The sequence below is a fragment of the Buteo buteo genome, chromosome 12, assembly GCF_964188355.1.
Source record: "Buteo buteo chromosome 12, bButBut1.hap1.1, whole genome shotgun sequence".
NCBI lineage: Eukaryota > Metazoa > Chordata > Aves > Accipitriformes > Accipitridae > Buteo > Buteo buteo.
The window spans coordinates 17,197,728-17,220,436 of record NC_134182.1 but is presented as its reverse complement, the minus strand read 5'-3'; the positions used below and the strand labels follow the sequence as shown (position 1 = coordinate 17,220,436).

The 22,709-nt window shown below is 36.4% G+C and overlaps 1 protein-coding gene across 3 annotated transcripts in view; it reads left to right on the top strand.

Annotated features, from left to right (window-relative positions):
* Window positions 1-22,709, top strand: part of SRBD1 (S1 RNA binding domain 1) — a 134,831-nt gene that overhangs the window by 27,021 nt on the left and 85,101 nt on the right. For all 3 annotated transcript variants that reach the window (XM_075042852.1, XM_075042853.1, XM_075042851.1), the window contains exons 13-16: window positions 1,924-2,031; window positions 8,723-8,880; window positions 10,069-10,159; window positions 11,226-11,333. In XM_075042852.1, the coding sequence (XP_074898953.1) occupies window positions 1,924-2,031; window positions 8,723-8,880; window positions 10,069-10,159; window positions 11,226-11,333 (465 nt within the window). The remainder of the gene's footprint in view (window positions 1-1,923; window positions 2,032-8,722; window positions 8,881-10,068; window positions 10,160-11,225; window positions 11,334-22,709) is intronic.

Below are 22,709 nucleotides of genomic sequence, written 5' to 3'. Positions count from 1 at the left end.
TTTTTGCATTTGTAGCGATTCTAGGATTTCTAGTAGAATGTAGCCTGCATAATTTTTACTTGTATCTAGGCAGGTAATAAAAATATCTGCTGTGATAAACTATTTACAGAGAAAAGGTTTGCTAACTAGCTTTAATGGATGGAAGGGGTGGGAAACAGCTGCCACGTTTCCAAATTAATTGTTATTTGTGCTGAGGATACTTTCTGAGGGAGTGTAGTCATACTTGCCACCTGTGAAAACTTCATATTTGTAGAATTGGATGGCAATAAGGAGGTTTAAAACCTCTGCCAGTTTTATGTAGGTATGGAAAGAGTCTCTAGTTACAAATAAGTATAATAGAACTATTTGCAAAAACTGTTAGCAAAGTGATGAGGTCATGTGGCTAGGCACTCACAACTCTGGATGTTGTAAAACTAAATGGTAAGCTTAGTTCTGCTCCCATGTCTGTCTGCGTTAATGCAGTGTTGACTTGATCACGCATTTCCAGCTATTATATTTGCAGACACTTGGGAAAGCTGTTTCAGGAAATTGTATATCCCCTTAAACAACTGAAAAGCTGTCTAGGTAGAAGCAATTTGGGATTCTCAGTATTTCTGAGAGTGCAGGTAAACAAGGTCAAAAGTAAAATTCAGTCCTGTTTTTGCCTTGGCCTGCACCTGGACACATTATTAAATGGCCATAATTCTATCATGTTGCATTTAAAAAACCCCCAACCAACCAAACAAAAAACTTTTACAAAACTTGCCCAGACATATTAAAAAATATGTGTGTGTATCTCACTTTGCAGTTAGGGACCCAGGCATGGAAAAAAATACACTAAATGAAGAAAACTCTGAATGTTATCAATATTTTTAAAAGAAATAAAAAGCAGGTGGACTGTAATAGAAAATGTACACAGTCTTTAATGCTGTTTGTGTATAATGTATCTGGCTGCGTCTTCTCAATCTTTTGCCCTTCTCACTGGGTGGACCATCTCAGTGAGTCAGTTTTGCTTGTTCAAGGACTTCCCCCCCTCTCCAGTAATGTGACCCAGAGCAAAAAGATCAATGGAATAAATATCTAGGATCTCTTTTCTGGGGAGCTTTGAAACTGAGGTGTATTTTAGGACAAAATTTGAAGTAATTGTCATTACAGCTATGACCACTGTGCAGAGTCTCCGTAGAAGAAGGAATGCTCCAAAGAGTTTGGCTTAGAAAATGTTGGGAAATAGTCTTGTGTTTATTTGGTATTGTTCATTTCATTTTCCCTTTTGCTAGAATATTATTTACATTTTAAATATATCAGCAACAGGTAAAAGAGAAAAATCATTTGCAAATTCTTTGGGTTTTGTTGGTTTTGGTTTTTTTAAGGACTGCTGCAAAATTGGTAGACTTCATTTTGAGTTTGACTAGACGTACTCAAAGCATTCCAAATCAAATTTGAATTGGGTTTCATTAACTGATATTAGTTTAGTTCTTAAATATCTGTCTGGACACAGTCCCCTTACATCAGTAGCTCTGCAGTGACACACACAGAGGATGCTTAGTCATTTTTTTAATGTATCGAGGAATAGCAAATGATGCAACCCTACTGGTAACAGGGAGCCAAGTTCTTCATACAGTTGTGGTAAGCTTTGACTTCTCAAAGTGAAGAGTAACATTTTTTATATTTTCTTTAAAACGTAAAATATGATTGCATTCTAATACCTAACAAAAAAAGATAAAAGATAGGCCTTGTCCCTTGTCTGATAGTAAAACCATGAACAACTTCTCATTCCATTCATATTTGAAGCTATGATTTCATTGCCTAATTATTGTAGTAATTCTGCAGTTTGTAGGACATTACAGTCAATGTAGAAGTCTTTTTTTGAAAATTCCATTTTTATCTGAGTTTTTGTGTATGTTCTTAAAATATTTGTTGGGTTTTTTTTCTATTCTTTTGCAGATGGAGACCAAAACAATTTTTAAAACCAGAATTAATGAGGATACTACGGAATTCAGTAGAGGATGCATATAAACGCCTTATATATCCTCTCCTCTGTAGAGAATTCAGGTAAGCCCAGAATGAATGTCTATTTTCATACTACCAATTTCTTAACAATTCTCTCTCCAACTTTTTATTAGAATCTTTTTTATCCATTTGAAAATATCAGCATGTTTTAATCCTCTGTGCTTACAGAAGGAACGAGCTATGTAGTCTTGGTTCTGTAGATATAATTTGTGACCCTATCCAGTTTAGGCTACAGTAGAGAAATGATCTTTCTGTGACGACTTTTTACATGATTACATATTGGTTGCTTGTACATTTATCTAATAAAGTACAGTTTAGATCTACATTAGCATAATAGTTGTATCTTCATCCTTGTAGTAGCACAAATGGTTATGTCACTTAATCTTCCCAGCATCTCTTCATGTCACAGCAATAGTGCTGTCAGTGACGTTGACGTTGTTCTGATTCCTCTTTTACCTGCCTGAAAGAAACCACCAAAGTTGGTGGTTGAAAATGTCCTTCATGTTTGTCATCTGCGCTTTGTGGTGAACAAATTAGTCTTAGTGTTAGTCTGATACCGTTTTGTGGGTATTGTGATGGCTCTAGAGAATTCAGTAAACTTATTTTGGGTGATACTGTAGTGATGTCATCAGACAAAGAGTCACTTGTAAGATCTGTAACATTCCTCTAAATTTAAAGGAAATGTAAAACTTACTGTCAAAGTAACATTAATCAAATAGGTTATTTTCATGTTAGTATAGGAGTTTACCACATAATTTAAATTACTTAATATGTCAAAAAGTCTACATTCTAAAAGCATTACCTTCTAATGGCTAACAGTACTTGAATACAAGAGAAGCTCCCCAAAGCATAACATGTTTGATTCTGGCAAGGCTTTCTGATATGTGACCTAAATTTTAATACCTCTTTTGAGGTAGTTCAAATGGAGTTTATCAAAGAGACCCTGTTTCTTGGACCAAAAATATTGAAATTACTTGTATCAAAATTACATGTGTTCATTATTCATTACCTAAAATCAGCAACCACATTCTGAAATGTAGTTCTTCTGTACCTGCCTGGCTGTGGTCTTATGTTTCTGTTCAAATTGGAGTTGTTTTCCTGGCACTTCTTTTCCTGAGCATCATTGACTGGGTATTCTATGTTCTTCCCTTCTGAAAAGAACTGTCAGCTAAAATTTTCAACAGCAGATATTGCTAATAACTTTTGGGTTTCTTCACTGCAGTATGTTGTGTTTGCTCATTACTTTGCAAGCAGGATTGCTTCATTTCTTTTGGTTAGTGACCATGTTTTTTGCTACTGTGAATTTCACAGATTTTTGAAAGTGCTGGGTTCACTTTTTTTTTGTGATCACTGTACATGTAGCTACTTTAGGGGAGGCACTGTGTCTATTGTTTGGCCAAAATGATGAACATCTCATGATGGTGTGTCAAACTGTTGGCTTCTGTCACATGAGTGTGAAAGTAGTTCTCATTCCTAGCCTTCTCTACAATTAAACTCTTCTGAATAAAGAAAAAAAGACTTACCTTTTAATGGGGTTTGGTTTTATCATAAGCAAACTGACAAAAGTGTTCTTCAATGCTCTTTTATTGTGTTTTTGCTTTGTAGTTCCTGCCACAGGACTGTTGTGGCCTGTGTGTTGTGTATAATACTGAGGGCTGCTGCAGCAGTAGGTTGCTGAAGGTTTTCTGTTCTCTTAATTAAAAAAAAAGCTTCATTCCCTGCTACTTCCTAGATGTAGCTCACAAGTCATAAATGCAATGAATACAAAGCTTGTTGCCTGTTCCTGAGTGGATGTCTGCTTATGTTTTTAGTCTTTGTGATAATTTTGCATGATTGGTGGTATCTGGTTAGGAAAAGCTGAAACATCTCCTATAGAGAGGAATGCAAAGCACCTGCCAGTAGTATTCCTGGTCCATGACCACTTAACCCTTATCCTTTTTTTTTTCTCTTTCCGCCCACACCAGAAGCTGATTTTTAAGACTCTTGCAAAGGGCTGCTAAAGTATTCAATATCTCCTTTTAGCATTAATATTTCCAACCCCCCCCCACTGTTCTCTTTTTCTTTTCTTTTTATTATCATTAAATGTTGGAACAGAAAGTTTCCAAGGGTATATTGAAATTTCTGGTGCCTCTAGTGATCAGAAGAATGAAACTTGCCAGCGAGACAGTTACCTTATTTATTGTTTAATTTCCTTTCTTCCACTCTGTCAGATACCATCACTTCTTGTATCTGGTATAATAATGTCCAATGTTGCTTTTGGCTCTTTGAAATACATTTTATTTTGTTGCAGTACTGCATGGAATGATTCCATCAGGATTTGATGAAAGTGGTGTGGCACAGACATATTTTTTAATGGATAATCCTTTCCTAATTTTCCATGCTTTTTCGAAGTGAGTGCTTTCTCTCCTCTGTCTTCAGGGACACAAACATTTCTCTGTATATCTTGTTTCACACCTGAAGCTAGTTTGCAGATATTTTTCCATGGAAAGGATTGCCTCTCAGACTGTATATGGAAGTGGGTAATTTTAAATCTCAATTTAAATACTGACTCTTATAATATTGAATATAGAAACTAGTAGGTCATGATTAGGTTATTTGCTTTTATTACAATATACCTGTTAGTGATACACAGTCTTGAGTGCTTCATAGACTTCAAGGGAGGGGCTTGAAATTCTGACTTGGTTGGTACTTTTTCATAAAGTAGCAACTGAAGGTTTGTTGTTTTTTTTTTTACAAAATAACCATTCCTCTTGTGCTTAGAGAGGAGGAATGCTATCCACCTGTGCCTTATATCTCTGCCATATTAATGAGAATTGTCACAAATTGGAAAAACATGAAGCTGGGCATCTTGCCATTTGGATGAAGCCAGTAGTGCTCTGAAAGAGAGAAAGATACTAGATTGTTTGAGGTGACTTGATATTTTTTCAAGGATCAAATGACTATCCCAAACTTGAAATTAAGGGCCAGTACTTGGGACAGTAGATCATGTCATTGATACAGGTGTTGTGTAAGAGACCGAGAGAAAAGAGGTCTATATTTGAAATTAAAAAATACAGGATATTATGTAATAGAAAGGACATACGTTATGTTCCCCCATGCACCTGGAACTTTCAGTAACATTTCCTGTTACTATAAAAGTTTCTGTATATCCATGCCAATTTTAAACATGATTTCCATAAGGTGCACATAACTAATAGCATGTGTTTAGGGGCAATTTTAATTCCTGCACAAGTCTCCCTTCACAGGTGGACTGATGTGTGTTTGCAGTGTGGGAGGACTTGGCGTTGTGGGCAATAGGGACCCCGTATCTCTGGTATACATGGAAAACTGGAACTTGGCCTGTCTCTGTACAAAGCCTCCAGTCCAAGAGCATTCAACCTTCCCTTGTTTACAAGCCACTTTTAAACTTCATTGGTATGCACGTATGACAGGTTGAATCTTTGTTGTGCACATATGTAGAAGATCCATAGAGATGTGAGGCTTAAGTATTTGCTTTGTTTTCTCTGGTCTCTCACAAGTGGCATCAAATTTTTCTGTCCCTGGACTCTCCCTGGAAGAAGCTCATTCTGTGGTTTACATTATTTTTGTTTAATTCTTTAAGAATGGGAGAAGGATGCTGCAAGACTGAAGGATCAGGAAATGAAATGGCAACTGAAATTCAGTGGAGATGAGTGTAAAATGATGCTCGTGAAGGGAAGTAATTCTCCTTTTATAGAGAAAATTATGACCTCTAAGCTATCCTGACACAGGAAAGATGCATTGGCACTGTGGAAGGTAGCTCCACATAAATGTTAAGTGCATGGAAGATAAGATTATTTAGTTAAGGAATAAAGACAAAACAGAGAACCTTTGAGTGAGTTAGCCTGTATTTGCAATAATAGTGGTCATTTTGATCCCCTTAACTCGGGGTGGAGGGAGGTAGTAAAAGGATTCATTAGAACTGGAAAAGGCCCATTGAAGGGGAACAAGTTATGAAATAATTTCTGTCTGAAGAAGGATTGACTAGCTGTTGTGGTTTAACCCCAGCCAGCAACTAAGCACCATGCAGCCACTCGTTCACTTCCCCCCCACCCAGTGGGGTAGGGGAGAGAATAAAAGAAAAAGTAAAACTCATGGGTTGAGATAAAGACAGTTTAATAGGACAGAAAGGAAGAAAATACTACTACTACCAATAATAAAATTACAATAATAATAATAAAAGAACTGGAATATACAAAACAAGTGATGCACAGTGCGATTGCTCAGCACTTGCCGACCAGTGCCCAGTTAGTCCCTAGGCAGTGATCTTGGCCCCTGCCTCAGCCAGCTCCCCCCAGTTTATATACTGGGCATGACATCATATGGTAGGGATTATTCCGTTGGCCAGATTGTGTCAGCTGTCCTGGCTGTGTACCCTCCCAGTTTCTTGTGTCACTCCAGCCTTCTCGCTGGCTGGGCAGAGAAGCTGAAAAATCCTTGACTTAGTCTAAACACCACTTAGCAACAACTGAAAACATCAGTGTGTTATCAACATTATTCTCATACTAAATCCAAAACATAACACTGTACCAGCTCCTAGAAAGAGAATTAACTCTATCCCAGCTGAAACCAGGACACTAGGCTATGACTCTTCAGCTTGGAAAAGAGAGGACTTAGAGATAAATCGTGTGTGAAGAATGGCACAGGGTTTCTGGGATAGTTCTAGATAGAGGTTTCTAGGGATAAATTTTTAATCCCTTCTAGTATAAGACCTAGGGGGCCATAAAAATTAAAAAGAATCAGCTTCCAACCAAAAGGTGGCAGCTATTTGCAGTTTGTGATGGACCTGCAGAACTTGCTGCCAACAGACTACATGGATGCAAGAAACGTGCATGGGTTCAGTAGGAGGCCTGATAGTTGGACAAGAGATCCGATATGGATTACTAAAGAGACAAATCATGTCAAGCTCAGGAAATACTCTGAGCTGGAAATAGTTGGAGGCTAGGATACGATTATGGGACAGGTATACTAGTGCTGCTGTATCAGCTACCTAGGCAGCTGCTTACAGTCACACTTGGAGACAGGATACTGGGATAGAGGGACCACTTACCTGAACTAGTGCAGCCATTCCCATATTCTTGTTTTTAGTGGTAGCAATATAGAGTGTCTGCTCTTTGGTGCTGAGGGCACATTTGAATTGCTAAGGAGTCTTAGAATGCATGTATACTCTTCATCTCACTTTAAGTCATGTCTGTGTTAATTTGGTATACTCGATACAGAAACAAAAAGCATGGAGATATAAGGGAGCCTTTTGCTGTTGCATGCTTTCTTAGAAAATGTTCAATCAATAATGTTTGAAAGAATCTAGGCCTATCTCTAGACTGCTTTACAAATGAGGGATGATGAGGACTTAGCGGTTCTTTCTGTACCACTGTGGGATGAGACAGAGCTGAGCTGGTTTTTCGGTTGGATCCTGGGCAAATTCAAGTCAGACTCTTAAGTTCTTCCACATCTGAAAATTGCTCAGAGCAGCTTCATATCCCATCATGTCAAATAGCCCTTATGAGGGTTGTCTTTGAGATATTTGTAGCCTGCTTGTGTCATGCATTGATTGACCTAAACAACTTGAGTAATTTCCCCTGTCCCATTCTTACAGGGTTAGTTAACTGGAATGCAGGTTTTTTTCTTCTGTAAAACTAAACCCAGATGCTACTTTTTTAAGTGATGACTAAAAGGAAGAGGAATATAAGGGCACTGGCTACTCTTTAAGTTATACAGAGGCTTTACTGGATTGCTTTTGCTTGCCTAATTACTGTAGTTATTGACAATGTAATGCAGCTGAAAATGGCAATGAGTATCTACAAAAGAGAAAAAAATCAACTAGGTGATAAATATTTGTGTCCCCATTACATTTCAATTTTGCTTTTTTTATATAAGATGCCATACCATTACAAAAATACTTGTCCTTATCAGTCATTGTCTTACTGGCCACATCTGACAAATAAGACATCATGCATCTTGTACACCTTCACTCAACAAGACTGATTTGTTTCTCATAACACTCTGTGGTAAGTGTTCTTGCTTAAAGTCATTGAAGTCAATCCTTGCTGCGCTAACTCGCTTCTTTCTGTTGAAAAACATGGAGGAGAAAGGTAGGGAACATCATAGCCCCATAAGCTTTCTAGTTTGGTTCTGAGGAAGCAGAATACCTTCCTAGAAAGACTTCAGTTCTACACACTTTGTAGAATGTAATCTGTAGACAAAATTAAATGCCTCATGAGTCATGGTATGTTAGCAATTAATTGGATAGACCCTTCCAGTTTCTTTCTAGTACCTCTCAGCCTAAATGATCATCCTTTTTTTGCTGGGTAGTTATTTTTTTTTCTCCAGAACTGGGGAGTTATGATGAATTCAATCCATGCCTTCTCCAAACCCACTTTTTTTTTTTTTTTTTTTGCAGTTAGGTATCAGCTTTGATGGGAAGCTGTTCTTCACTCAAAATTAGGAGTTGATGTTTTAATGTTAGTTGGTATGTGTACATTCTTATAGGTGTTTCTATTTTACTTTTTATGTTGATTTACTTTCTTAGAACCAGAATGAGATGATCATATAGCTGATCCTTTTTTAGAAGTGTCAAAAACTTGATTGGAAGTGTAATATTTAATTAAAGATAATGAAAACATGATTGGAAAAAGCCTTACAACTTTGGAATAATTCAAATGTGCATTTGAAAGCTAATTGAGGGGAAAATGTTTTTTGCTTTCATCCTTATAAGATCAAAGTTGACATCTGATGCAGAGAAAGAGTCTGTGATGATGTTTGGGAGAAATCTCCGGCAGTTGCTTCTGACCAGCCCTGTGAGGGGCCGTACTTTGATGGGAGTAGATCCTGGCTACAAACATGGCTGCAAGTTGGCAATTATTTCACCAACCAGTAAGTTTCAATTCCAAGTGTTTTTGAAAGGACTGATAAAAATATATTCATTTAGAGGAAAGCATAGTTTCAAAACCTACTTTTTTATTAAATGGATTTTTTTTTTAAGCTTTTAGTGCTTTCCGTGCATCCTGCCATGCAAATGCCTTTCTTCAGGCTTAAGGTTAAGTTTCTGGCACCTGGGTTCCTGTGTCTCCTTTGGTGTTATTACTCCTCTCTAAAATAGAATTTAAAAATCCCTTCTGCCTTCTTGAATACAGGTTCAAATAATTGTGCCTCTCAGTCAGCAAAGAGAACACCTGGCATTTTTATTGTTTAACGAAGAATTTGAATTTAAATACTTTCTATAACTGCTTTTTTCATGTGTAATATCTTGGACATCTGAACACTTTATCAGCCCTTTTTGTTTAGCAATGTATGTGTTAATGTGAGAAGTCAGAAACATTTTATTTGCCAAACTTTTTAGTTCAGTTTTTAGACAGATATATAATAGTCTTTTCAGTTCATCCTAGTCTGATCTGGGGATACATATCTCCTTAGGCCCATGCAAAAATGGTTTGTTTTCCTTTTATTTTGTCATTGCTTTTTGTCTGAGATGATGTCCACCCAGGGTGAGTGTGAGGAAAGATGTGTCCTTGACACATGTTAAAATGGCAATAAAGGTAAGGTAAATGTTTATTAGCTTGCATTGCACCATAAGCAATCAGTACCAGTTAATACAGTTATTTCCAAACCTGGTAGATGGGATGATGGCAAGAGCTGCCATTGGAGTTCTAGAGCTCCTGGACTGCAACTGCATTCCTAATTTTCATCCCTCTTTACTGGATCTGTAAAATGTACTAGACTAGAGCAATACATCTGTTGCAGTGAATTACTGTTTTTCTCTTTGATAATATAATACACTTTATTTGCCTGATATGTCTAGATGCTTATTATTTGTTTTGTGGATATGTCCCCAGGGAACTAGAAAATGTATCAACTCATTTTGCTTTCAGCAAAAGCAGCCAAAGCATTTTTGTCCTCTGCCCACAATACATTTATTCTAATTGGTTACAAAAATAAAGGGGAAAGACGGCTTATTATGAAGCTTTCTTTGTAAATCATCAAAATAATTTCGGTAGTTTCGCAGGATATAGCTCTTGGATCTTTGTGGTTTTTATCAAACAGCTTTGCCTTTCACTGTTCTAGGTCAGATACTCCATACCGATGTCGTTTACTTGCATTCTGGTCAAGGATTTCGTGAAGCTGAGAAGATAAAGAGGCTTCTGCTACGTTACAAGTATGCTAAAGAAATTAACATTTATTACTCTTTCTTACCAAACATAATAAAAATCTTCACTATATACCTACTTCCTTTTGGGTGGAATAAGAATTCTACTGATTTAACTGGAATTATTCTTTTTTTTTTAATGTAGTTCAGAGCTTATTTTTCTTTTGGTCTATGTTCATGCTTTTACACTATGTATAAGTTAGAAGCATATGAAATCAAGCCATGGCTATGACTAAGGCTGCATGCTATGAATGTATCCCTATAAAGCTCTGTCAATCTATTTATTTTTAGGAATAGAAATTAACATTCAGCTAAGGAATAAGTTTAGCCTCACTCTTCCTACCCTTCCACAACCCCCAAACCACCCATCGATCTTTCCTTCTTCCAAAAGCCACATTTAGTCTCTGGAAGAATTTTATTAAGCAGAGGAAATCCGGCTCAGATAGATCTCCAGATGGACTTGCAAATAGGGGCAGCAGCATGATTAAATGGTTATTGTGTCCAACTGTTTTGGGATCCCCTGTGGACAGACATCTGGTCCACTGAGTCAGCTGCTGAACTGCCACAGTGTACAGTCCAGTTTATCTTTAAGCATTAAACAAGGTGATTTGATGGTTGACTGGCTGTGGTGGGGCCAGTCAGCAGCAATGACCTTGCAAGCTGTTGCAAACTATGATGTTCCCATTAAGGAATTAAGATTCTGATTGCTTGGGCTTCTGCCCTTTTTTATGACTCATAACAGATGAGGGAAATATGAAGTGAAAGGGTCTAAGGACTGTAAATAATATTACATTTCTTTTATGAATATGAAGTATCATTTTTTGTTTTTCTGCTTATTTTACTGCTGTTCAGTTCCACTACAAATGAGTGAAAATTTTGATTAATCTCTTGAACTGTCGCATTGAAAATCTGTTAAACACAATGTGATACTACTAGGAATATGTTTTCGTTAAATCTGGGCCTTGTGTTATATAAAAAAAGATGTATTGGTCATTGCTGTGGATTGAATGCTATGTATGAAAAAGTCTAAAAGAATAATTAAGAATAATTGTTCATTTTTTTACCTGGTGCAAAGCTGCAGCACTGTCGTGATTGGCAATGGCACGGCCTGCAGAGAAACAGAAGCTTACTTTGCTGACTTAATTATGAAGAAATATTTTGCACCACTGGATGTTGTTTACTGGTAAGATCGCTTTGCTTGCTGGGATGTTCATCTGTTCAGCATATTTTAACTTAACAGGTACTTTTAAATGTAAATTTTTGAAGTATTTCTTCTTGTTGCCTTGTCTGTCTTTGAGTTAAGTTTGACTCATCCTTCTAGCCAAAGGAAAATGGCTGTAGGTCTTTGGAGCATGAAAGTAGTTCTGTTGAGTCAGTAAGAGACTCACTGAAGCATTTTATTTTGTCTTCCTGAGGTTCACTCCGTTGCTATTATCATTGTAACAAAGTATGTGAGAATAGCAGCTCAAACAGCCAAGGGCCTGTTTGGCATTGTGTGTTTATTTCTTGATAAATGAGGTTTAAACGCAAACGATAAAGCTTGTGTTGTCTGACTACAGTATGGAATGCTTGCTAATCCTATGGGTATTAAATTGTCTGGAAATAAATATTTTGTTAGTACCTAGCAGAAAGTAGTGAAGGTATTTTTCCTCTTTAAACTTCAAATTTTACCCATTAGTTTGTTGAATTCAAACTATTCTGCTGTTGGTTTGGATGGAAACTGTACTATATCTCTTTTTTTCCCAGGCAGAACTGCTCTTTTTTTTTTTAATTCACACCTTTATTTTTTTAAAACATTTTTGGTGATTTACCTTGGATTGTCTTTTGTACTGAAGTTTAACAGCAGGATTTAGTTTTTGCTGTCTTAACATAATGAAATAAGTTATCTACATTTTTTAAAAAGTTATGGCCTTTCTCCATTCAAACTACTATATACATTTAATGGACCCTTTTCTCCATAGGTTAGAAAGTTATCTTACAGAAATGGTGAACAAATGTATTATTCCTACTAACTTTATGCTATCATTTAATTGCACTTGTTCTTTGTTTCTAAGATTCCTAAGTAAATTTGCACAAGATCTGATACTTAAGTCTCCTTTTTATTCCAGGATACATAGTAAGGTTTTTCTGATTTTTAATTGCTTGCAAGTAAGGAAGGAGGCTGTTCAAGCTTCTGAAAAATTAGGCATCTTCTTTCCTGAATCCAACTTGAAAACAGTGTATTTTTAATGGCTGTAGGGAATGGAAATCACTTCATACTGTGTGGGTTTTGGCAAATGTTTAATTTCACTGTTTTTCACTTCATATAGTTTAAAAATTCATTATGTTGACAGAAGCACTTTGTATGAAAGAGTAATAGTGAATTTATTTATTTATTGATCATATGCTACAAAATGTTAATAACTAGTTTATACAGAAAAATTATTTATATAATACTGTGGTGGATGGTTTCCTCACTGTGTTTTCCTCTTTTGCTTTAATACTTTCTCCCTGTTTATAGTTCAAGATTATAGAATTTGCAAAATAATTATCAGTATTGATTTTTGGGGGGCCAGTAGAGCTACCAAGTTCTTGGAACTGATAAAAGCTCTTGTTAAATAGGAATTGGTATAAATGCTCTGAGGCAGAAGTCGGGTTATTGAGCTGGTTGTTTTTTCTAGTAGTGACATAATTTTTTGAACTTTCACTTTTTCTGAAACTTGTTGTGATATTTGTAGGAAAAATATATAAATGCAGTTGTTTTAACTTGCCAGATTATGCTAATTTTCACTTTCAGGAACTAATTAAAAGCATTTTTGCTTTCAGTATATGTTTACATTGTTAATGGTTTTCTTGCTCTGTGCTCATATATGGTGAAGAGCTAGTCCCTACTTCAGAATTACTATGCAGAACACTGAAGTACTGCATATTAAAATAAAAATCAAGAATGTAATTTTTTTTTGTACTGTGTGCTATAGGCAACATTTGATGCTGTTGAACTTTGTAGACTGCTGTTTGTGTGTGCATTTATATGTGTGGGTTTACAAATAAGCTGGGCTTGCAGTTCTTGTGTCTCTTTTCACATTTTGACAGTCTTGACTGAGTTTATTGAAAATCGAGGTTCCCATGTTGTTTTTCTGCTAAACTAGTTTTATGCACATCTCATTGCATTATCCAGTGCTAGGGTTTCCCAGCCATGCTGCTGTATTCTGCAAGGTAGTTACTCTGTTTGCTTTCTAGCTTAAGAAAACTTTCTCCTTAATCCCCTTGGTATTTCTTAGTAACAGAAAGGAATGATGAGTCCAGACATCCACCCCCTCACTTCTAATAATCCAATGAAATGCCTGGAATTTATGTCAGTCTGAGTTCAAAAATATAAGTGATACTTACTAAATGAGGAGCAATTAGTACAGAATTATCATTTGAGCAATAGGTGACAGTAGGCATACATTGTGAGAACTGCTATACCTTTTGAGCGTAACTGTGAAAGACGACTTAGAAGAATGTGCTCTGCTGATCTTTTTTTTTTTTAAATAAAAAAGTCTCCCAGAGCATGCTGTCTCCAAACAAAAAAACTTTTCTGTTTCCATGTACAAAGTCTTCCCTTGATTGTTGTTTTCTTATGATAGGGGAAAATAGAAAGGCTTTGTTTATACATAGCCTGACTATGGATCTCTAATCAGTTCTGTTATAAATTGTTTTTCAATAAAAATATCTAAGAAACAATTTAGGTAATGTTGGAACAGTTAATTTTTAAAGATTATCTACTTCAGCAGGTTGCAGTTGTAACTAAAAAATGGATTTACAAATCAATTTAGTGTTTGAACTGTGGGGTTAAAAATAAAACCAAACCAAACCAAAACCAAAAAACCCCACAAAACAAAAACCCTCCAGTACTTAAACTGTAACAGAATGAGTCAGTTGCATCTAACATGATACCATTTCCCAAGCATCAGCTTCTTGTAGTGATGCACTGAGCAGCACAAAGGTGGAAATCCTTGCCCGGCAAAAGAGAGCTCATTTCATTGCTATTTGCAAGTTTCAGAGAATTGCCAATTGTATTTGTGTTTACAGTCTTTTTCCTTAAAGGAGTCCAAATGTAATGTGGCTTGGCAGATGAGGCTGGACTGATTTATAGTGCTTTAAAACCAAAATCCCAATCAACTTCTTAAGCTGTCATTCAGAAAGGTGGCTGATAGAGAGGTACTACAGACTTCGGCTTCCTTGGCAAATAAAGCTTGTAATATGATAACTACTTACATTTCTTGTCAGAAGTGGAGAATAGGGTCACAAACGATTATAAAAAAATAAAAATCTGTTCATACTCTTATGTCCAGTTCATCGTATGGAACATGGATCATGCATCTCCAGGGAAATGAGACAATAATAGAGCCTGTAATTTTAGAAAGAAAGTGTGTGCAGTTGATGCATGCACAAATAATCTGGACAGGTATGCACTCTAATGAAGGTTAATGATAATAACCAGCTGAACACTTAATTGGTTGCATGTATGTGCAGTACATGCTGAAATAGTCTGTCTACTACTAAAGTTCTCTACAATAATTTCAGACTTGTGCACGAAGTTATTCCTTGGCTTCAGTATCTGACTCTAGTGAACCACTTAACTACAGACTTGAATGAGAACACTGTTTCACTTTTTTTTTTAGTTGTGTGACAAGAATCAAATTAGCTGATTCTCACTTTAAAATATTTCAGTTGTATCAGTACCAAGAGGCTTTCAAAATCATTTTCTTCATTTCAGTTTCTCTCAAAAACATTACAATATTTTATTTGATCACTGCTTTGTCTTTTTTAGTGCTAATAAATATGTGAATAGCAAGCAATTAAAGTAACAAATCCTCAGCAATGGCAAGTACAAATTACATATAGTTTTACTGAAGTTTTCCAAAGAGAAGACAAATCAGTGAAGACAGTAGGAAATGAAGCACATGGCACAATTTTTCATGTGGCTTAAAAACCTCTCTGGACTCAGTTTGACAGTTTTTTATTTAAAGCAAATATTTATCACTTTTTTTTGTCTCCAACATGCTTTCAAGTACCTACATCCAACCTAAACAACTGCAGGACTTACTTTTTTTTGTTTGGTTTTTGGTTTTGGGGGTTTTTTTTAAAAGTAGCTTCCCTTTTAGAGCTATGTTTATTGACTTAGATTAGGACTGGACTAGAGCCCAGTGACAGTCATATCTAGTCTTCAGGTTTTTTGTTACAAATCAGTTTTTGTTGCAAGGTTCAATAAATATTCTTGCTTATTTATATTAGTTCTATTGTGAGTTCTTGCCAAAGATACATTGTATTATAACCAAAACAGATGTTCTGGTTTAGACAAGTGTATTTGTTTTAACAGGACCAGAAATATAAATGAAACAACAGTGTGTTCAGTAATAGTATGGCAGATGATGAACTTTTAGGAATTCATTGGCCTTTTTGGATGAAAATCTTGAAAAAATATGTCAGGAATCTCATTCTGTATTTTGATCACTGCAACTGTTTTTCTTTGGTTGCTGTCAGTTGTAGGCATCTTGGAAATGAAAGCTATCTGAATGACAGGTGATCTATGCTAGAGCAGGACAACACAAACAGCTCAATCATCATATTTGGAAAAATAAAATCACAATTTTTCTTTCAGCCTCAGTGATTTCATTGTCACAGTACAAACTTTTTTACTGGTCTGACTTTTCTTATGTGCTTGTTACACTAATGCACACTCAGAATAAAGTATTTCAGCTCATATTTAAAAGCAAGTTTGATAGGCATCATGAATTGTTAATTGTTTTCAACAAGCAGTAAAGAATGCAGCTAGGCAAGTGTATTTTTTTGTTGTTTTTTAGGAGTCTTGGTGTTTAATTTTTGTTACACTTGGTTTTAAATTTGATAGAAAATCCTTTTCTGCTACTTTCAGCAAAATGTTTTCCTGCCCTTGAGACTTTATAAGCAATGTAATTAATAATTTACTGCTGTTTAAGTTCAAACACTTCTGTACTGTGACAAATAGGGGAAAGTCTGTAATGTCTTGTAAAGTTCTCATTGGGTTTTCTTTAATGTTTAAATTGTCTGCTTTAGAATACTTAGAAATGACCTGCTAAGGTAGAATAGGACTATTTAATACCTTTTGAAGTTGGACCTTGGTAGCAAGAAATTGATTTGGAAATGTTTTTTCTACAGGATTTTAGGTCCACTTGTATTTTATAGGTGTCTGCACATGCTTTAAATATCCTTTTCAATTTAAATGTGTGTTTTATGTTGTTGAATATCTACATTATACTCTCTCAGCTTTAACAAATGCCACTTTCAAGTTCCATGCCTCTACATTTCTAATGTTACACTAGCTTAATTCCCATTACTTTTCTGCTTCATAGCACTCGCAGTTTGAAAGGGACCTAACATTTGGGTTCACATTATGATAATTAGGTTTCAAAGCAGTGTGGGGGGATTAAGATGTCTGAAGTCTAGTTGCTGAATAAAGTTCAGAACTACTTGTAAAACTTGTTTGAGTGGTTAACAGAAGTGGTTTTATTTATTCAGTGCTCATGCACATTAATCCGTATTTCATCAGGTACCCACAGTGCTGTAACTCTAGATATGACCTTGGGACTTAATTTACCCCATCTCAGTTTTCCTTATTAATGTGCCATGAAAGAGGTACATGAAAGATAGCCAACATCAAAGCACCTTTTCAAATAAAGTGGTTGATATGAATCCTCTGGTATTTAACACTGTCTGTCAAATGTTTCAGCTGGTTTGCATCCTTTTACAAGCTATTGCTTGCTGCATTAATGCAGTTGTTTCAAGTGTGTTGAGAGTACAAAGGGGGAGTAGGGATATGGGAAACTTTATTCCTATTTCTTTTTGATTATATTTTCTTTAAGCTGTTATTTTTGTCTGTTAAGCTATATAATTCTATTGATGACACACTTATGTACGCACAGCTACACACCTGAGGCCGTTAGATGCCTGATACAGAAGGTAGAAAGTAGTTTGGAAAGTTTTGGCAAAAGGAATACATATTCAGCAGAAACAATATACACGTCTGAAATGTGCACTGAAGAACCTTTGTTCTGCTTTCATCTCTTTCAAGCTCTAGTGGAGTCATGAGAAGTCCTAAACAATGAAGAAATAATTTGAGGAACAAACAGGTTTAAAATGTGCATGAAGAGGACATAGTCAATGAAAACATTTTAAATTACTTAGTGAGTTCCAGCCAAACTGTCTTCTGTCCCTCACTTAAGAGTTACTTTGTTGTGATTATTTACCACAGCTGAGTAAGAACTCATGATCATGCACACTTCAAATGAAAAACCGCTTTGTGTATATTTATATTTACAGGAGACAGTCCTGTGAATTGGAACCTCACTCTGTATAGAGACTTCTTCCTCCTACTCTTGATTATTCATAACTTCAGGTAGTAATTAGTCTATTGTTTGGCACAGCGTGGACTGTAATAGGTGTCCTCATTTAAAATAGTATCCGATGTTTGTTCCTGGTGCAACCACAGACTGGTATTTACATTGAGCTGAACCCATACTATATTCAAAACGGGAAATTCAGAAGTCATCTTATATTCTGAAGCGGTCCAAGAACGCAAATATTCCCCTCTGCCCCAGCTCTGTTGCTTATTTTAGAAGTTTACTGTAGACACCAGTACCATTTCTAGCTGTGTTTTTCTGAGGGGAGGAAAAGAAATGGGTTAGCAAGTGAAGATACAGTGGCACAGGTGAAATAGGATATGATAATTTCTGGTTTGTATAGCATGAATTTGAAACTTTTTAAAACAAACTTTATAACCAATACACTTGACAATTCTAGAACTATCTTTGAATTCAATTTCAGAGAAATAACTTCACAGTTTTTAAGATGAAAGCAAGGGCTAATTGGGAGTATGTCAATGTAGTTAAAGAGATTATGAATTCCTTTAAGTTCAGAAAAAGACTAATATATATGTGCAGTCTAGACTTTAGCAACGTGAAGGCACATGGTCAGGAAGTAAACGTAACCAGTGAAAGAAATATAGATCTTGAAGAAAGTCCATTTTTCCAGAACACTAGTACATGTCATTTGATTTGGGTCCAAGGCAATCTATGGCAAAACAGTCTTAGGTGAGAGAAAGGAAAGTTATTCATTTAACTTCCCTTCTAAGTTTTCTCTTTCTAAGAGAAAATCATAGTAACAGTAATATCAAGCTATGATTTTAAGTTATGTATTCTCAATGTCTAAATATCTTCAAACCTTTAAAGGATACTAAACAGACAGACAAAAAAAGTCACTTCCGTAAAATTAGGGAAGATTTTAGGATGAAAAGCCACTAAGCATGTGACAATATGTTCAAGGGCAACTTTGCATACTTTTCAATTAGAGATATGCTGATCTTGCAAATCAGATGATAAATGTGAGAAATTGATAAGAATAATTCCTCTTCCCCCCCCCTTCTTTTTAACACAGAAGTCATTTGTTGTTTTTAGGATTGCAAAATGATGTCTCTATTTTCAATTTTATTTTATGCTCCCACTGAGCAGTAATTTGTACACAGGCTGTTTTCTTGCAGATCTTTGTTATTTTCACATAAATAAAACACAGCTTTTTTTTTTAAGGTAATCAGCTAGAAGACATTTGGTATTGCAGTACAACAGAAGTCAGGTGAAGAGGAAGAACCATCCAAAAATATTTACAAACACAAAACAAGAATATGTTGGAAAGGTGAAAGGTTATTGAGAGATGCCAGAGAAAGGATATGTAATGAGCAAGTGCTACTGTTTCTGCATGGAGTGTGCCTAGCAGGTCCCCTGTGAGCAGTTTTGGAATGCGTGTATTGCATGAGGTATATTCATAGAGCAACACTGGGCGTTTCATTCCTAAAGCTCACTTAAGATGAAATCAGATTTTTACCAAATACATGTAGCAGTGATTTTAACGTTCAGCACAGAACTACTAAAACTGTACTGTGAGCAGGGGATTTTATTTTGGGAGTGTGTTTGACTCAGTAGTAGAAATCTTTAAAACACTATTTTTATGACTTAACAGCTGGTCAGTGTTTCCAGTGCAATCTCCTTTCTTAGGAGCTTTCTATGATGACAATAAGAATTACTCTGGCCTAAAATCTCTTGTTCAAGGCTACTTCCAAAGCTCAGAAATGAAGAAGTATTTAATAGATTTAACGAAAAATGGATGACTAGATCTTAAGTTTGCTAGATTGCTACAGTGAAACAAAGGTATTTTTGAGGGGGTGGGGTACTTAACAGGCTAAAAATAAGCTTTTTATTTCAGACTGAAATGATTTAGGTTATTGTTTAATGTGGTTACAACTTTTGAAGTTTTTCTGTGCCATTTGGTCAACACCACAAGGTGGTTGTTGGTTTAATTTCAAAGAAACTTTTTCAGGAAGATCTTATTTAGCAGAATGAACATAGCATAAGGCAATGATAGAACATGCCCACTTCTCCCAGAATCAGTGTTCTTATTCAGTCTGACATCCTTCTTGCCATGAAGGGTCACCAAACCACCCTTCCTCGTGATGGCTGTTGACTTGCTCACATGATGTTTGGAGTATCAGTAGAGATACCAAAGGATGAAATTTTCAAGTCATTGTCTACACCTGAAAGGTTGCGTGCAGGTCTCTGCACTGTGCGTGCCATCTTGTACTTCCTGGCAGGAGAAGGTGAGGACCCTTTTGTTAAGAGGTGTCTGAGTGGTGGCCAACATCTAGGGATGGCTCGAGGAATGCATGAAGCATGAGAAACCGGGTAGCTGGTGGAGGAAGCGGTGCAGAAGGAACAAGGGTGCAGTTGGAATAAGGGGCAGGGTGCTTTCAAGGTACTTCCTCTAGACAAAGGCATTGAAGTACAGTCTATGGAAACTTTGTACAGCTTTGAGCTTGTCCCGGTTTTGGCTGGGACAGAGTTAATTTTCTTTCTGGTAGCTGCTATAGTGTTATGTCTTGGATTCAGTATGAGAAGAATGTTGATGACACACTGATGTTTTCAGTTGTTGCCAAAGTAGTGTTGAGACTAAGTCAAGGACTTTTCAGCTTCTCCTGCCCAGCCAGCAAGAAGGCTGGAGGGGCACAAGAAGTTGGGAGGGGACACAGCCAGGGCAGCTGACCCAAACTGCCCAAAGGGGTATTCCATACCATGTGACGTCATGCCCAGTATATAAACTGGGGGGAGTTGGCCTGGGGGGGATCGCTGCTCAGGAACTAACTGGGCATCGGTTGATGAGTGGTGAGCAATTGCATTGTGCATCACTTGCTTTGTATATTCCAATCCTTTTATTATTATTGTAATTTTATTATTGTCATTATTATCATTACTAGTTTCTTCCTTTCTACTGTCAAACTGTTATTATCTCAACCCATGAGTTCTACCTTTTTCCTTCCAATTCTCTCCCTCATCCCACTGGGTGGGGGGAGTGAGCGAGCGGCTGCGTGGTGCTTAGTTGCTGGCTGGAGTTAAACCACAGCAGAGCTCATTTGAGCTGTGCGTTCCTTGGCTTTTCAGTGCAGCAGGTTATGTTAAGAGAACAGTTCCATCTCCTGTTCCCTCCCCATATCATTTGTGAGCGTGAATGGATGGTGTGCAGTCCAAGCTTAAAACTGAGGTTTGGACTTCGGCTGAAAGATGTGACCTGATGACATATTACCACTTCTTACAGTGAGCATTGGAGACAGACTCTCAACAGCTGCATCTATGAGTCTTTTCTCAATACTACATTTATCTTTTTTTTTTTTTTTTTAGCTGGAGTGAGCGGAAGTATGCTTTTTCCTTGTAACTCCAGAGTATGTTTTAAAATGCTGTCCATTCATCATAAGGCTTAGAAGGTTAGGTTTTGGTCAGTTACTGTGAGACACCACACAAATAAAATGAGTCATGCTCCATATGCAGCTGGGATTGTGAAGGTTTAATAATGTAAGCCTTAAATGTTCCAAACTTGGTATTGATACTGATCTCAAAGAAACTAGAAAAGCTTAGGCTTTCAGGTAATCTGCTGCAGCACTGTTTTAAGGTCTTCCAAAATTAGCATGTATGGTTCAGTTTTAGGTGAACTACAGTTCTGTAGTTTTAGGTTTCTTTTTTTTCTTTTAAGTAGCAGCATGCATGGTCACCTCCATTTCTCTCATAGTGGAAATGGAACGTAATCAGATTTAGATGTTAACCTGCTCAAACAGAAGCCGAGGGAGGTTAGATAGTGACTAAGCTGAATGGTGGTGTATCTTTGTGGTTTTGATTTGCAGACTGCTGAAAATTTGCTGGTGGCAGTGTAGAAGTCACTCCAGAGACTATAAGCCTCCTGACAATGGGTCGGTTTCTTCGGTGTCCTTTGTGAACCCCTTGGAAGAAGCCTGTGAACCACAGGTTGAAAACCACTGGGTTTGGACAAAGCAAAAAGTAGAAAGACCCAGAAACTTCGTATTTAAAATAGGTGAAATTGCACATGGGAAATCCTCCCTCTCATTACTATTTGCAGAACTTTGATTATGGAAGTTTGCAGTGTGGTTCTTCTTACACATGTCTGTACACTTTACGCTGCTAGCCTTTACCTGAGATGAAATAGCATGGCTCCACACTAGTGTGGTATCGCTATGCTAACAAAATCTTTAATACTGAGAAGTGGACGTAAATTAAAACCATTAAAATGTTAATTTATGTTTTGTGTCAATATTGTCTTTCTAAAGTAAGCGATGCTTGTGGTGTTTGGGATATTACTCTATTATCCTCTTCATACTTAAGAGACATCAGAAATATATGTTTGTGTGTTTTAAGTGACTTTGTCATGAAATAGCTTTGACAATTGGTAAATTTTCACTAGTAAAGATTGGGAAAATTCATTTAGGCTCCTCACTATGTAAAAAAGCTCCAGCAGGAATTACTTGTGGAATCCTGTCAGGAGTTAATTTAAGTGGAAGCATCCAGGTATAGTGTGATTAATACTGAGAGCATCCAGATAAGTTATATAAATACAAGATATATCCTCTGATTTGTAAGGTACTGAGTGTTTTTTGCATAGTCTGACCTGGTTGTATATTTGGATAGTGTTTTTTTTCTTCAAGTAGACATTCTGTAGGAACCCAATGGAGAAATAAGCATTTTTCCATTTGTGTGAGGTTGCCAGTAATATGTTTTTACTGAAGTTGAGATTCTGCCAAACTTTATACCTATTGATTTGTGAAACCACATTTGGTGTTTTGCATTTCAGCTCTTACTGGGCTTCCTTTATTATTGTGAGATATGATATACAGATTTATTTATTTATTTTAACTTACTGTGCTATTATCATTGATACTGATAGCAGCAGCTTAGGTTAGGTGGTTAGATTACACTAGGCTGTCTAACACTCTACATTAGATACCTTAATTTCAGTGGCTTTTAAGTGACAGAGAGTTACCTTTGGGATGAAATCCTTCATCCTAGATCTCTGTTAGAGACTGTGTATGTGCAGGTTGCATGTATTTCTGAATAATAATCAGAAATTTTTAAGAAAAAAAAGGAGTGAGCATATGCACAAATGTTGTCATTAGTGGGGAAAAGTTTCTTTATTCTTTGAAGTATCAATACTGTTGAGATCTGGTAAA